The sequence below is a fragment of the Phytophthora cinnamomi genome (assembly GCF_018691715.1).
Source record: "Phytophthora cinnamomi strain GKB4 chromosome Unknown Contig60, whole genome shotgun sequence".
NCBI classification, from domain to species: domain Eukaryota; phylum Oomycota; class Peronosporomycetes; order Peronosporales; family Peronosporaceae; genus Phytophthora; species Phytophthora cinnamomi.
In genome coordinates, this window is record NW_027150993.1 from 96,043 (window position 1) to 109,667 (window position 13,625).

Below are 13,625 nucleotides of genomic sequence, written 5' to 3' on the forward strand. Positions count from 1 at the left end.
GCCTGAGCCTGAGCGTCGTGTGTGGCCCAATACTTCTTCTTCTGAGCCTTGGCACGCTCCTCAGCACGCTGCAGCACGTTGCCGAGAGCCGTGCGCTCCACACTGAACGAGTCAACCCACGCCAGACCCTCTTCAAGAAGGCGCACGCCAAAGTTGTGCTGATCGTCGCGCAGAGGCTTGCCGCCGCCGCTGGGCACCACAAACAGAGGGCCGAAGGCGTTGCCACCACGGTCCATGTCCTCGATCTCCACCATCACCTCCCGCTGCATGACACTGCGCTTCGTGAACAGCTTGGCCTCCTCGCCAAGAGGCTCTGCGGGGGCGACAATCACTCCCTGAGCTCCGTGACGAGCAGGCTGCGGGCACTTGACGCCGGCAACAACGAAGTTCAGCAGACAGTTCTCCTTGGGCACAAAGAGCTTCACGCGCGTAGCCGAGTAGACATGCTCCACCACGGCGCGGGTCGAGCGCTCGCGCGTCAGGAAGGGCAGGAATTGCTTGGCTTTGGTGGCATCGAAGCACAGGTCAGTCACGCGGCGCTCGGTGGCAGGGGGCTCCTTCGTCGAGTGCAGGTTCTTCTTCTGGGTCTGGGCCTTGGTCTCGGCCGTCACGAGGTCATCGTAGTACTCACTCTTCTCCTCGTCGGGGCGGTGACGCACCACCTCGGCCAGGCCAGCGGCCACAACGTCGACAGCGAGGTTGGCGCCCTTGGCGGTCGGGTTCTTCTTCAGCGCGTTCGCCGTCGGCTCGAGGAAAACAGAGGCGAACGTCATGACGTCGCCCTGGCCGGTCGGGCTGGGCTTCTCGTACTCCACCTCCATGTGCACCGTCTTGGAGATCGCGCGGTGGCGCAGGAACTCCTTCGCCTCGGCGGCGTACGGCGCGTTGGGCTCCTGGCGACGCGCGTTGCCCAGCCGCGGGGCGCGCAGCGAGCTGAGGTAGATGCGCTTCTCCTGCTCGGCAGGCGTGGCCGCGTCCGGCACGTAGACGACGAGGCAGTCGCCGCTGATGACCTCGACCACCGTGCCCTGGAGGTGCTTGGCCGAGTGCAGCACGGGCGCCTCATACTCGCGCCAGACGCGCAGCTTCTGCTGCTTGGCCTCCTTCTCGGCCGTGCGCATGGAGGCGCGCGCCGAGGCGCTGGTGAAGCCCGAGCTCCAGTCGGCCATGCGGCCGAGGCCGTTCTTGAGCAGCTCGACGCTGATGTTGCGGCCCGACGGGTGCACGACGCTGCCGAACAGGTTGCCGTACTTGTCCACGCCCTCGAGCTTGAGCTCCACGTCGCGGTGCAGCAGGCGCACCTCGGTGAAGTGCTTGGCCTCGCGCGCGTGCGGCGCGGGGCCCGTGGGCGCGGGGGCGGCTTCCTCTCCCTCTGTGGGCGCCGCGCTGGCCGGCGGGTTCACGCGCGGGCACTGCACGCCCGCGAGGCCGAAGTTGACGAGCTGCAGCGACGGCTTGAGGATCACGCGCAGCGACGCGCCGTCGCGCACGGCCTCCACGAGCGCGGGCACGAGCTTGCCCTTGTGCTCGGCCACGAGCGCGGCGCCGTCCGCGCCGTGCCACTGCACGGTGGCGTTGGAGTCGGCGTCGGCGTCGGCGTACATGCCCTTCTTCTCGTTCACGGCCACCTGCTCCTGCTGCAGCATCTTGTCCACGTCCACGCACGCGCCGTCGCGCGACTGCTCGGGCGTCTTGACCCTGGCGTAGCCCGAGCGCGCCTGGATCACGCACAGATTCTCCTCCACGCCGCGCGCGTTGGGCGGCAGCCACACGGAGCCGAAGTCGCGCGAGATGGCGGCCACGCGGTACTCGACCTTGAAGCGCACCTGCTTGCCGATGCACAGGCGCCGCAGGTGCTCGCGGCTGGCCCACGCGTACGGCTCGTTGCTCTGCTCGGGCGAGCGCGCCAGGCGCGGCGCCTGCAGCGACGCCAGCGTCAGCATGAGCTCGGGCGGAGGGCCGTTGGCGGCCGCGCCCATGAGCACCAGCGTGTCGCCCGACAGGACGGCCTTCACGGTGGCGACGCCCGATGCCATGGCTGTGGAGAGGAGGAGAGGAGGCGGAGTGAGCTTGAGCCTTGGACGGCGAATTGGGCAATGACGCGGCGATGAGCTCCGCGAGGTTGACACGTATCTTTTATCGACTTGGACGGGGGAGGGACTGGTGTGCGCCACGCAACGCGGCTTCAACTTGGTCTTGCTGGAGTTAAGATCGTAAGTTTTACGACCGGGATGAAAATGGATGATGGTGATCAAAGTACTCTTCTTCTTCTTCTTGCGGGGCTGGAAACGCCGTACGGGAGATGTTCAACCGTCCGCTCAAGTTACTAGGATGCATCATATCCAATTCTAATATCATATCTACTAGTAGTAAAAAGCTGCACTTTCACTGACGAGGATTACTGGAACGTCTCTGGACTAGCGAGTCTGGCCTTTGGAAGCCCATTTGGCTCTATTGACGTTGGACAGCAATGGACTGCAGTGCTCTCTGTCCGCCTAACAACCGCCTCCTAAGCGACTAGGTAGTAGGAGTGGTGGAGTGCATAAGATGCGCAAACAGCGTTCGTGTTGCCGAGTTCGAGCACGGGTTCACACACCGTCGAGAGGAATGGCAAGACCGGCGCGACGTACGGCAGCGCCACCACGCAAGTAGCGATACATGTAGCACAAGTCACACGACCACAAGGGGTTCCAGTCGTCCGGCGATTTCTAGTGGCGAAGGTTGGGGCTCCTCGACACAAAAGCAACCCAACCTGCTCGAAAAGCGCATTTTACAACCATTTTACATCAGTTCGTATCTTTAAAATACTAACTGATGTAATATTAGTGGAGGTTAGAGCTCGCAATGGCGATTTTCGGGTTACCCGCACCCGCCCGACAGAACCCCGAACTTTACCCGGCCCATTATATACAAACAGAGTCAATCAAAACAAAATGTGCAATATATGGAGAGTTCATCTTTACTCTCAGTCGACGAGATCGCTATTAGATCTCCCTACGAGAATATCATCTAGCATCGATGGATTGAGGGAATTCCGCGATTTACACATTACGGTTCCCGCAGTGGAGAAATTGCTTTCCGATACGGCGCTTGACGCCGGAATGCACAGTATCGCCCTTGCCACCATCGCAAGCTTCGGATATGCTGGTTTACCTGTGGAGTTCCACCATTCCAATACGTCGAGGCTCGTTTTATCGTCTTTACCTAGGGAGCAGCTCATGTATTTGTCGAACTCCTCTTGCTCATCAAGATTTACGCATGGTGCATTTCGTCATCGCTCTCGTCCGAAGAGCACAAGTCTGCAGCACCCACAATGAATGAAGCGGAACTTGTTTTCTGCTTTTTGTGCGAGCGAGTACGGCCTGCACACGGTTTAGTAGATGATACAGTCGATCGGGTTGGTGAAGCACTGAAAGAACTGGTACTCTCCTAACCCGAGGATAATTTCGGGTACCCGCACCCTACCCGAAGGTCGGGTATACCCCAGGTTCGGGTACCCGATTGCGAGCTCCACTGGAGGTACTCGAGCAGCACATCGCCGCGCTCCCCGGGCGACAAAGATGTGTGGAATGTAGCGAGCCGATACGACTCTTTCGTCACGGTTCCAAGCTCACCTGCAGCCAAGCGACCTTTGTGCAGACAAAGATGGCTACAGACGCAGTGTTCAACGTATCCTATCGGATACGGTCCAGACGCCATGGTCAAGAGTTGGTGCTTTTTGCAGTGGTTCGACGACGTTGAAGTGGAGCTGATATGTTTGCACTCAACCACTGAAGACTCGCTGGTTGCCACCACCACGTTACGATCACAGAGCGAACGCTCGCCAACGAGTTTTCACACCTGCTCAACTCACAGACCGGCAGCAAAGTAACAGGTAAACTCGTGGGTCAACGTGTCGTCATGGGCGGCTCAACTAGATTCGGCTGGAACAGTTCAGTCGAGCGTGATTGCTCAGAGAGACATGGTGACGCCAATGCTAGGGACTTGGGGGACGTCAGTTCATTTCCCCCGAGTTCCAGTGGAGATCCATGTGAGTACTGGAAGTTCCGAATCATGTCTGATCGAGCAGCGTGGGTTGATGCGGCGTGGGTACAAAGTGTCGTGCTGCTACTACATCGATGTGGTTCGCCAGTCGAAATTCTCCCCCTTTGAAGCACAGCAAGTTGTCCAGAGTAACCAACAGAGACTCGATGCACGCTCCATTCCCTAGTAACCCGATACTCGCTGCGTTGAGGAGATCGGTGGTTGTTGCGGAGGAAGACGTGGTGGTTGTTGAGAAGCAGGAAGTGCTCAGAGAGGAAGAAGAGATGAATGCAATTATTTTGCACGTGTTCTCCTTCCTGGTCACGGCTGCAGACCTGGGAAACATGGCCCTCGTGTCACGGAGGTGGAAACAGCTGACTGAGAGGCGGTGGCTGTATCTAGACGTGCCAAGCATTAATCCCGATGGGTCCGTGAACTGGGTCAATTTCAAGAACTTGGGCTTCAAGTGCAAAGGCACCGAGGGAGAATGCTTCAAGTGCCTCGAGCGTTCCACCGGCAGAATTCTGGCCATGAAGAAGGCTCGGGCGTCCCCGAAGGTACGAAATACTGGGTGCCTGCCTACAAGTGAGTGAATGCAAGAGCTGACACATTCGGTGCGGCAGGGAGAAGGTCTGCCATATTTTGCGCTACGAGAGCTGGCAATGCTAAGAGAGATGAAGCACGAGCACATTTCGTCGCTGGAGTTAGTCAGTTTCGACAAGCACGAGCTCCACACCTTTTTCCCTTTCGTCGACAACACGCTGCAGGAGGTGATCAACCCAGATGAAGATCCGGAGGGTGGACGAGTCCTAGCAGAGACCGTGGTAAGCTTTTCAAGGTTACGTAGCGCACTGCAGGTAATCAGCACCTTTAGCTCTAACTTGCTCGTGCGTGTTTCGAGTTCAGACCCGCAAACTTCTGCATCAACTTCTTGATGCGGTCGCGTACTGCCATCGCCGCGGGGTCTTGCACCGCAACCTCAAACCAAAGCATTTGCTAGTCAAGACGCCCGACCCCGAGAATCTCAGTAAGTCTCTCGCATTGTGCTGGCAATCCTTGTTGCCGACGCAAAAGTATCGACGAGCGTACACTTATCTTGTTGTGCCCTCCTCCTGCAGGCGATGCGGTATTGGAGATCGCGGACTTTTCTTTGGTTCGAGCTACTGGAATTCCTAGCCGCGCGTACACAGAGGAGGTGGTCACGCTCTGGTACCGCGCCCCGGAGTTATTGATGGGGGTGCAGGAGTACTCTTCAGCTGTCGATATGTGGTCTATTGGCTGCATCTTTGCTGAGATGGCTCGAGGTAAGCCCTTCTTCACGGGCATTTCGGAGATCGATCAGCTGTTCCAGATTTTCAGCAAACTATCGACCCCCACCACCGAGACATGGCCAGGTTTCTCGTCGTTGCGGAACTACCACTTCGAGTTCCCGTCCTGGGTGTGCCACCCCTGGACTCGCCTGATCTGGGGCATTTCAGATCTTGGTATCGATTTGCTGGCGAAGTTGCTGACTTGCAACCCGGAGCAGCGTATCACGGCCGAAGAAGCACTTCGCCACCCGTATTTCGTCGATGAAGCGCCTACTTTCTTGCCGGTGTCTTTGAAGAACCTGGTGAACCAAGCGTGTTACACGGTAAGCCAAATGTGGTCAATGCCTACATCTGGGCATGTAAAGCAGTTCCTGACATATCTACGCGAGGCGGAGTTGGAGTCGTGGAAAGATATCGGGTACCTGAGGTACGTGCAGGCTTGGTTTGGATTACCAGGAAATGCTGCCCATAGTGACGGTCTTATGTTGTTCGAATTGTAGCCGTCAGAATACTCTCCTGCCAGTCCACCGGGAAATGCTTGTCGATTGGCTTATTGAAGGTATGACGTGCTGGGGGGAAATACTGAAAATGTACTCGAGACTTACTCGCTCGTTGTGGTTTCCTGTCAGTTGTGGATGTGTTCAAGATGTGTCCACGCACGGCATTCCTTGCCGTCAACTACACTGATCGCTACCTAGATATTGTCGTGGTGAAAAAGACGCAGCTCCAGTTGCTCGGCGCAACTAGCTTGCACGTTGCGTCAAAGTTGGAAGACGTGACTTATATCGGCGTGGAGGATCTCGCCATGTGCGCCGACAGCGTGTACACGTCTGCGGAGGTGTTGGAGATGGAAGAAAAACTGTTGAACACCCTCAACTTTACGCTCTCGATGCCCACAGGTACGGTCAATAGTTGAATTCGGTAGCCAGTGAACGCTGTCGAGTTGTTGACTTGCTGGTGCTTGTGGCGTAGCGCTGGATTTCCTGAGTATTTACGAGCGGATGACCCCATCCATTCAAAAGAAGACGGCCATGCTGGCACACTATTTGTTAGAACTGACGCTGCAAGAATACGTGTTCACGAAGTACTTGCCGTCAGTGGTGGCAGCATGTTGTCTGTCGATGGCCATGTATACGATCGACGGGACCGCAATGGTACGCCTCGAAAACGCTGAGGTTGTATTTGTGTTCGACACTAAGCTAACATGTTTTCCTGCAGACCAAGGAGCTGGTTGATGCCTGCCAATACAACTGGTCGGATCTGGACAAATGCATGGGAGACCTGCAGACACTGTACTGTAACTCGCCGGCAAGCAACCTGGCTGTTGTTAAGAAACGCTACTCGAAAGCAGAACGATACGAGGTAGCGAGCATTTCTCCCCCGAAGTCGTTCAGAATGGCGTTTTAGTTAACCTGCGGACTGCTTCTTATGTTGTACAAGACGCTATCTTGTTCGTAGACTACGAATCGTAGTTGCTGTGCCGCGCGCACAAAATTAAAAAAATGCATAATGCCAACCAGATACTTGACTATGCTGTTGGACTTTTAATCTAATAATCACGAAAAATGGAGTTTATTGTAAAAGTGATAAGAAGATCAAAACAGTTTTCATCGGAAAGAGTGATCGAATTGCACGCTCCGTTGTGTATCCATGGCAATGTTAGCCCGACGATCAGCCATTTTGTTGTTAGTGCGATAGTGGTGGGCCCAGGACCGAACACTGATGCGATTAGCCATGCGTCGCGCAGCCCTGTACAACGCTGGCAAAGCCCGAGCCTTTGGGGTCGTCGTTGCAGCATCATGCCAATTGTCATCGTGCTGTCCCCAACGTGAGCAAGCTTCAAGCGCTGTGCCCTCGTTAGAGCCATCATGAGCCCAAGTTACACGTAGTGCTGCTTCGCGCTGTGAAACGAGTGACATCGACGATCGATTGAGTTCTTATTCGGAATTGCTGAGAAGCACACCCGTGGATGGCAAATAATATTTGTCATATTATGACACGTTTGCAGTCTCTGCATTGCTGCTCACACATTAGAGTGCAGCGTGACGAAGTTGCAGGCACTGTCGTTTTCACAATGCGAGGTGAACTTCACATTTCGTAGTGCATACTGTATAGTGCAATGCTACCAACTTGTCTATCGCGCCCTTATTTAAAACCGACGGCAATTAGCGCAAGTCCGTCCGTTTCTCCCTCTGTGCATGCAGTTTCGTGCCGGCGCACTGCAACCTGCCGCTGCCTGCCATCGCCACACCGAGAAGCGACTTATCTCATCGCGAGATGGTTCGAGCCTGCCGAGCTGGCGTCCCGGAGAAACTCCCTGGTGGCCTGCAATTGTCAAGCAGCCCCACCCTCCCAGCAGCTCCCCAGCCACAGCTCACCGACCTTCCTCTGCGTTGCCCCAACCTGCAGGCAGATAGATAGTAGCTAGTCAGCTAGACCCGCTTCAACGTTACCAACCCTCGATACAGCAGCTATCTTCGCCGGCCTTTTCGCGAAAATCCGCACAACGCCACGACGCCCTTCCTCTGCAGCCAATCGGCGCACACTTTCGCAAAACCGCAGCCAATCCGCGCGCGGCGAAACTGCCGGAGTGATGGTCTCCGCTCGCCGCCCAATCGGAGGCGCGGAAAAGCGAAGGAAGAGCAGCGCACAGCAGAGCGCGCGCGCCGCCCAGTCTCCCATACAAGCGCCAAGAGGGAAACGGAGATCTCGTCCGCACTCCGCACTCCGCACTCCGCACTCCGATGGAGCCCCCGCCGCCGTCGTCGGACGCCACGCCCTCCAAGAAGCGCCGCGGCCAGGGCGCGCTGCCCGTGCCCGAGCCCGAGCGCAAGCGAGCGGGGCTGCCGCTGCTGCTGTGCACGGCCGGCGCCGAGAACCCCATCCTGGCGGCGCTGGGCGGCACGCCGCGCGCGCAGGCGGCTGCCGCGCAGGGCTTCGTGGAGCCGGAGCCGCTGGACCTGGCCTCGCAGACCAGCGCCGAGTCTCTGGGCGACGGCGTCAAGGAGGAGCGAGAGCAGCAGCCGCAGGAACAGCAGAAGCCCAGCGCCAAGCAGCTCCAGCTCAAGCGCGAGGCGGAGCCGCTGCCCAACAAGGAGCACGGGAATCAGACGCAGAATCAGACGAAGAATCAGATCCCTGTGAAGGCTGAGCCCGCTGCGGTGGAGACCAAGTACAAAGTCGACTCGACGCCGTCAGGTGCGAACGAGCCGGCGGAGGAGAGAGAGGAGTGAGTGAGAGAGTGTGTCACTTATTGTTGTTATTACTTGTTGCTTGCTTGCTGCAGTGGGGAAGAGGAAGCGGGAGGAGGAGAGCGAGACGAAGACGGCGGACTTTGTGGCCTATGCGAGGGAGCACATCCACAGCCAGGAGGCAGGGGAGGAGGGCTTCTCCATCGACCCGTCGGAGCGCGCCGTGGAGCACCGCGCGAGCAAAGTGGTGCGTCGAGAGATCTTGATCGCGTCGCCGGCCGCCAATGACGACGAGGACTGGGAGGGCAACGCGCCCCCCGAGGTGAAGATGGAGGAGGTGGAGGCGGTGCTGACGCCCTCGGAGCACTTCGACCTGCAGCCGATCGACATTATCCTGCACGTCTTCTCGTTCCTGGTGACCGCCGACGACCTGAAGAGCATGTCGGAAGTGTCGAGGAAGTGGAAGGACCTGACCAGTCGACGAACGCTGTATCGATCGCTCCCGAGTGTCACTCCCGAAGGATCCGTCAACTGGATCAACTTTAAGAACCTGGGCGTCAAGAACAAAGGGACGGAGGGCACGTGCATTAAGTGCTGTCAGCGCTCGACAGGCAAAATTCTGGCCATGAAGAAGGCCCGAGTCTTCCCCAAGGTATGCGGAGTATTGCTAGTGAGTCTCGTTATGCTGTCTTAACACGCACTGACGATGGTTTTGATGTGTAACAGGGAGAGGGCGTACCATACTACATGCTCCGAGAGCTGGCAGTGCTCAAGGGAATCAAGCATGACCACATTGCATCCCTTGAATTGATCAGCCTCGCCAAGGATGAACTCCACGTGTTCTTCCCGTTCGTGGAAAAAACGTTACACGAAGTTATAAACCCATCGGGGGATCCCAATGGTGGTCGTGTGTTGCCGGAGGCTGTGGTAAGCGTTGCGTACTCTATGAGACTAGATAGTCCCGCGCTGTTCTAATGCTCAGTTGTGATTTTTTAGATTCGTAAGCTCTTGCACCAACTTCTGGATGCGATCGCGTACTGTCATCGCCGCGGAGTCTTGCACCGTAACCTCAAGCCAAAACATCTCCTTATCAAGACGTCAGACCCAGACAATCTCAGTGAGTTACTCGTAATGATTTTATTGTGCGGCAGTTGCAAGGAACATACACTTACAATGCCACATTGCTTGGTGTATCGTCCTCTCATCTAGGTGACGCAACACTACAGATCTCCGACTTTGCGTTGGTTCGAGCAACAGGAATCCCCCGCCGCACATACACCATGGAGGTTGTTACACTTTGGTACCGCCCCCCTGAAATCCTCATGGGGGTCCGTGGATACTCCTCGGCCGTCGACATCTGGTCTGTTGGATGCATATTCGCTGAAATGGCCCAAGGCAAGCCGCTTTTCACAGGGATATCAGAGATTGACCAACTCTTCCAGATCTTCAGCAAGCTGTCGACGCCTACCTCGGAAACTTGGCCGGGTTTCTCGTCGTTGCCGAACTATCACTTCGAGTTCCCGCACTGGAAGCGTCGACCTTTGAATCGCCTGTTCCCGGGAATCTCGGATCTCGGCATCGACTTGTTAACAAAGTTGCTTGTGTATAACCCAGACCAGCGCATTACGGCTGAAGATGCTCTTCGCCACCCGTATTTCTCCGACGAGGCACCTGCGTTTTTACCGCTTACACCTAAGATTCCCATGGACCAAATGTGCTACACGATGAGCCGAGCACGAATTGGCCCTACTCCCGAGCATGTGGAGCTGTTTCACGCGTATCTGCGTCAGACAGAATTGGAGTCGTGGAAGGAAATCAAGTACTTGAGGTACGTGGGCTATGTATATTACGTATGACATGCACGGTTCTAAAATGACATTTTGTTTTCTTCCATGAAGTCGACAAAAAACGCTTCGACCCGCTCATCGATCAATGCTTGTCGACTGGCTAATTGAAGGTAAGCTATTCTATTCTGTGTTTGCATGTAGTCTCAAGTGTGAGTGAAACTGATGTGCTTACGTGCTTGCCAGTGGTGGACGTGTTCGAGATGTGTCTGCGTACGGCGTTCCTTGCCGTCAACTACACTGATCGCTACCTGGATATTGTCATGGTGAAAAAGACTCAATTCCAGTTGCTTGGTGCCACTTGCTTGCACGTTGCGTCTAAATGCGAAGACGTGTCGTACATTGGTGTGGAGGATCTCGCCATGTGCGCCGACAACGTGTACACATCTGTGGAAGTGTTGGAGATGGAAGAAAAACTGTTGAACACCCTCAACTTTACGCTTTCGGTGCCGACCGGTAAGTTTCTACTTGCTTGGTCAGATTCCGCGTAAACTTCGATCTCATCGTATCTTCTGTCTGATTTACTAGCGCTGGATTTCCTGAATATTTACGAGCGCATGATCCCGCCCATTCAGAAAAAGACGTCCATGCTGGCGCACTACTTGCTCGAACTGGCGCTGCAAGAATACCAGTTCTTGAAGTATTTACCGTCAGTAGTGGCGGCTTGCTGCTTATCGATGGCCATGTACACGATGGATGGATTTCCGATGGTGAGTCCGCTCTGCGATGTTGCGTGCGCATCCGTTGCTGACATTCTCGTTTTGCTTTCCAGACTAAGGAGCTGGTCGATGCCTCCCAGTACAACTGGTCGGATTTGAAAGAGTGTATGGGAGAGCTTCAGACACTGTACTCTAACTCACCGTCGAACAACTTGGCGGTGATCAAGAAACGCTACTCGAAAGCAGAACGATGCCAGGTGGCGAACGTGCTCCCGCCGACCTCGTTTAGTATGGCATTTTAGTTGGTCTAGTCTGTATTTGTGAGCTACATATTTAGAGCTCGGTCTCTAGGTCGTAGGTGCGTAAACTCCTCACGCTAGTTGGCATCGCAAAGCAATGTCCAGAAAGCGATACGTGCTCGCCAACCTTCGGGACATCGAGGAAACAACAAGTAACAAAAGGCAGAATACAAGCGAGCAGTTCACGGCGTCCAGATCAACCAAGTTACAACCTTGCACAATAAAGTCACGAAGATTATTGACGACTGGCGGGTATATCAATCATCTAGCGTAGGAGTTCAGGAGCTTCAACCTGTGATCTTCTCGTCTTCACTGCCATCGTTGTCAGTGTCGCTGGTCGCATCGAACACTGTTTCAGTGCTAGACTCGCCCTCGTTGGCCTCTTCGCTAGCCGCCTCCGCACCAGCCACTTGGACTTCTTCAACCTCCGTCGGCTCAAAGAGCATCTGACGCAGCTTGGCTTCGAGGTCTTTCGCAATGTCAGGGTTCTCCTGCAGGAATACCTTCGCCTTCGCCTTGCCCTGAGCAATGGGTTCTGCACAATAGCACCGCGAGCGCATCTCAGCATTTAAAAAATGTATGTCAAGTAGGCACATATTAGTTGCTAGCCCCACCGTCGCCTCCAGCGAGACTGTACCACGCGCCCGAACGCTTCAAGAGACCATGCTGCACACCCAGGTCAAGCTGATCAAGTAAAGAAAATCACGGTAAGTCATCACATCTCCCCAACTCCTCATATCCCAAGCGGATGAAGCCGTACCAACTCTGACTGACGGTCGATGCCGTGACCGAACATCATGTCGAAGGTCGCCACCTTGAAGGGCGAGGCCAGCTTGTTCTTGGCCACCTTCACCACCGTCTCGTTGCCGACAACCTGGTCACCTTCCTTGATGGCCGTCTTACGACGAATGTCCAACCGCACAGACGCGTAATAGCGCAAGGCAGTGCCGCCTGACGTCACCTCAGGAGATCCGAAGATAATGCCAACCTTCTGGCGGATCTGGTTCAGGAAGATAATAGTGCAGTTGGACTTGGACAGCGACCCCGTCAGCTTCCGCAGCGCCTGACTCATGAGTCGCGCCTGCAGCGCAATCTGCTGGTCGCCCATTTCACCTTCCAGCTCCGCTCGCGGCACCAGAGCTGCCACACTGTCCAGCACCACGAGGTCCACCGCTCCCGACCTGATGAGCGTGTCGGCGATCTCAAGAGCTTCTTCGCCCGAGTCGGGCTGCGAGACGTACAGCGCGTCGATGTCGACGCCGAGAGCCTTGGCGTAATGGGCGTCAATGGCATGCTCAGCATCGATGAATGCGCAGACTCCGCCCTCGGTCTTCTGGGCCTCAGCAATGCAGCTCAGCGCCAACGTCGTCTTGCCAGAGCTCTCGGGGCCGTAGATCTCCACCACACGCCTGCCAGCAGCGAAAATGTCAAAAGTTGCAGCCCCATTTTCACACACCGACCTCAACTCACGCACCCTCGCGGGATGCCACCGACTCCCAGAGCCAAGTCCAGCGACAGCGAGCCCGACGAAATAACTTCCACACGCTCCGCGATCTTGCTGCAGCAAATAAAACATTACTTTGATCAACTTTTGGCGCAACTGGCCATAACTTGTGCTACAGGCCGCGTACGTCGAGCCCAGCTGCATGACAGCGCCCTTGCCGAAGCTGCTCTCGATTTGGCGGATGGCCATCGTCAGCGCCGCGCTGCGGTCTGCCCCAAAAACCACATTTTTATTATATCGTTAACGTGAAAATGCACAGTTCTGCACTTGTAGCTGCCGCACCGGAGCCAGAAGCGGCGCTCACGCGCCCAGACTTGGCAGCCGAGCGCTTGAAACGCACGCATGACAGATACGGGGACGCGCAGGCCGTGGTCGCCGGTGCCAGGCGCTGTCCGAGCGCCGGAAGGCGTAACCCGAGTCGCAGCATTTTGATGGACCAAAGATGAACTTCGTGTTTCTTAACGAGCAGCCCAATTTGGTTAGAAACCGACGTTATAGAAATTGCGTTATAACCTCAGTCGACATTCCAGCCGTGCCTATCTCACTTGTCGGGTTGCTTTCGGCACTTGCGGCTCAGTACTCCTTTCGATTTCGTGACTACAAAAGAGGGAGAAGAAACTAATCTACATAGTTGACGAAGTGAAGAGTAGGTAAAGGAAAAATATGAAAATAATGAAGCGTTTCAATAACTTCCCATATCAACTCCACTCACTCACGCTGCCTTGGAACAGCGACAGCGTGACGTTCATCAATGGGGGAGACCGGGTCCAGAAGAGGGCCCAGCGCTGCAACCAC

General features: G+C 55.8%; 4 protein-coding genes across 5 annotated transcripts; 2 read left to right on the forward strand and 2 right to left on the reverse strand.

Annotated features, from left to right (window-relative positions):
• Positions 1-328: 328 nt before the first annotated feature.
• IUM83_14000 (putative nuclease) lies at positions 329-2,036 on the reverse strand (the record flags this gene model as incomplete). Its single annotated transcript, XM_067938713.1, has 2 exons — positions 329-356; positions 523-2,036. The coding sequence occupies 2 exons, from the start codon at positions 2,034-2,036 to the stop codon at positions 329-331; spliced, it is 1,542 nt and encodes a 513-aa protein (XP_067787544.1).
• Positions 2,037-4,553: 2,517 nt separating this feature from the next.
• On the forward strand, positions 4,554-6,568 carry IUM83_14001 (CMGC/CDK/CDC2 protein kinase; the record flags this gene model as incomplete). The annotated part of the gene is made up of 10 exons (XM_067938714.1): positions 4,554-4,580; positions 4,647-4,847; positions 4,930-5,050; positions 5,142-5,176; positions 5,729-5,760; positions 5,834-5,892; positions 5,963-6,232; positions 6,306-6,320; positions 6,419-6,487; positions 6,552-6,568. 10 exons carry the CDS (start codon positions 4,554-4,556, stop codon positions 6,566-6,568), a joined length of 846 nt encoding a protein of 281 aa, XP_067787543.1.
• Positions 6,569-8,077: 1,509 nt separating this feature from the next.
• IUM83_14002 (CMGC/CDK/CDC2 protein kinase) lies at positions 8,078-11,329 on the forward strand (the record flags this gene model as incomplete). 2 transcript variants are annotated; one of them, XM_067938716.1, is made up of 10 exons in its annotated part: positions 8,078-8,531; positions 8,620-9,176; positions 9,251-9,451; positions 9,521-9,641; positions 9,734-9,768; positions 10,315-10,352; positions 10,423-10,481; positions 10,555-10,824; positions 10,897-11,078; positions 11,141-11,329. In XM_067938716.1, the coding sequence occupies 10 exons, from the start codon at positions 8,078-8,080 to the stop codon at positions 11,327-11,329; spliced, it is 2,106 nt and encodes a 701-aa protein (XP_067787541.1). The 2 variants fall into 2 exon arrangements, with proteins under 2 accessions (XP_067787541.1, XP_067787542.1); XM_067938715.1 differs by having other exon boundaries at positions 9,734-10,352.
• Positions 11,330-11,613: 284 nt separating this feature from the next.
• On the reverse strand, positions 11,614-13,257 carry IUM83_14003 (protein RecA; the record flags this gene model as incomplete). The annotated part of the gene is made up of 6 exons (XM_067938717.1): positions 11,614-11,861; positions 11,941-12,010; positions 12,087-12,735; positions 12,801-12,884; positions 12,958-13,039; positions 13,113-13,257. The coding sequence occupies 6 exons, from the start codon at positions 13,255-13,257 to the stop codon at positions 11,614-11,616; spliced, it is 1,278 nt and encodes a 425-aa protein (XP_067787540.1).
• Positions 13,258-13,625: the final 368 nt, after the last annotated feature.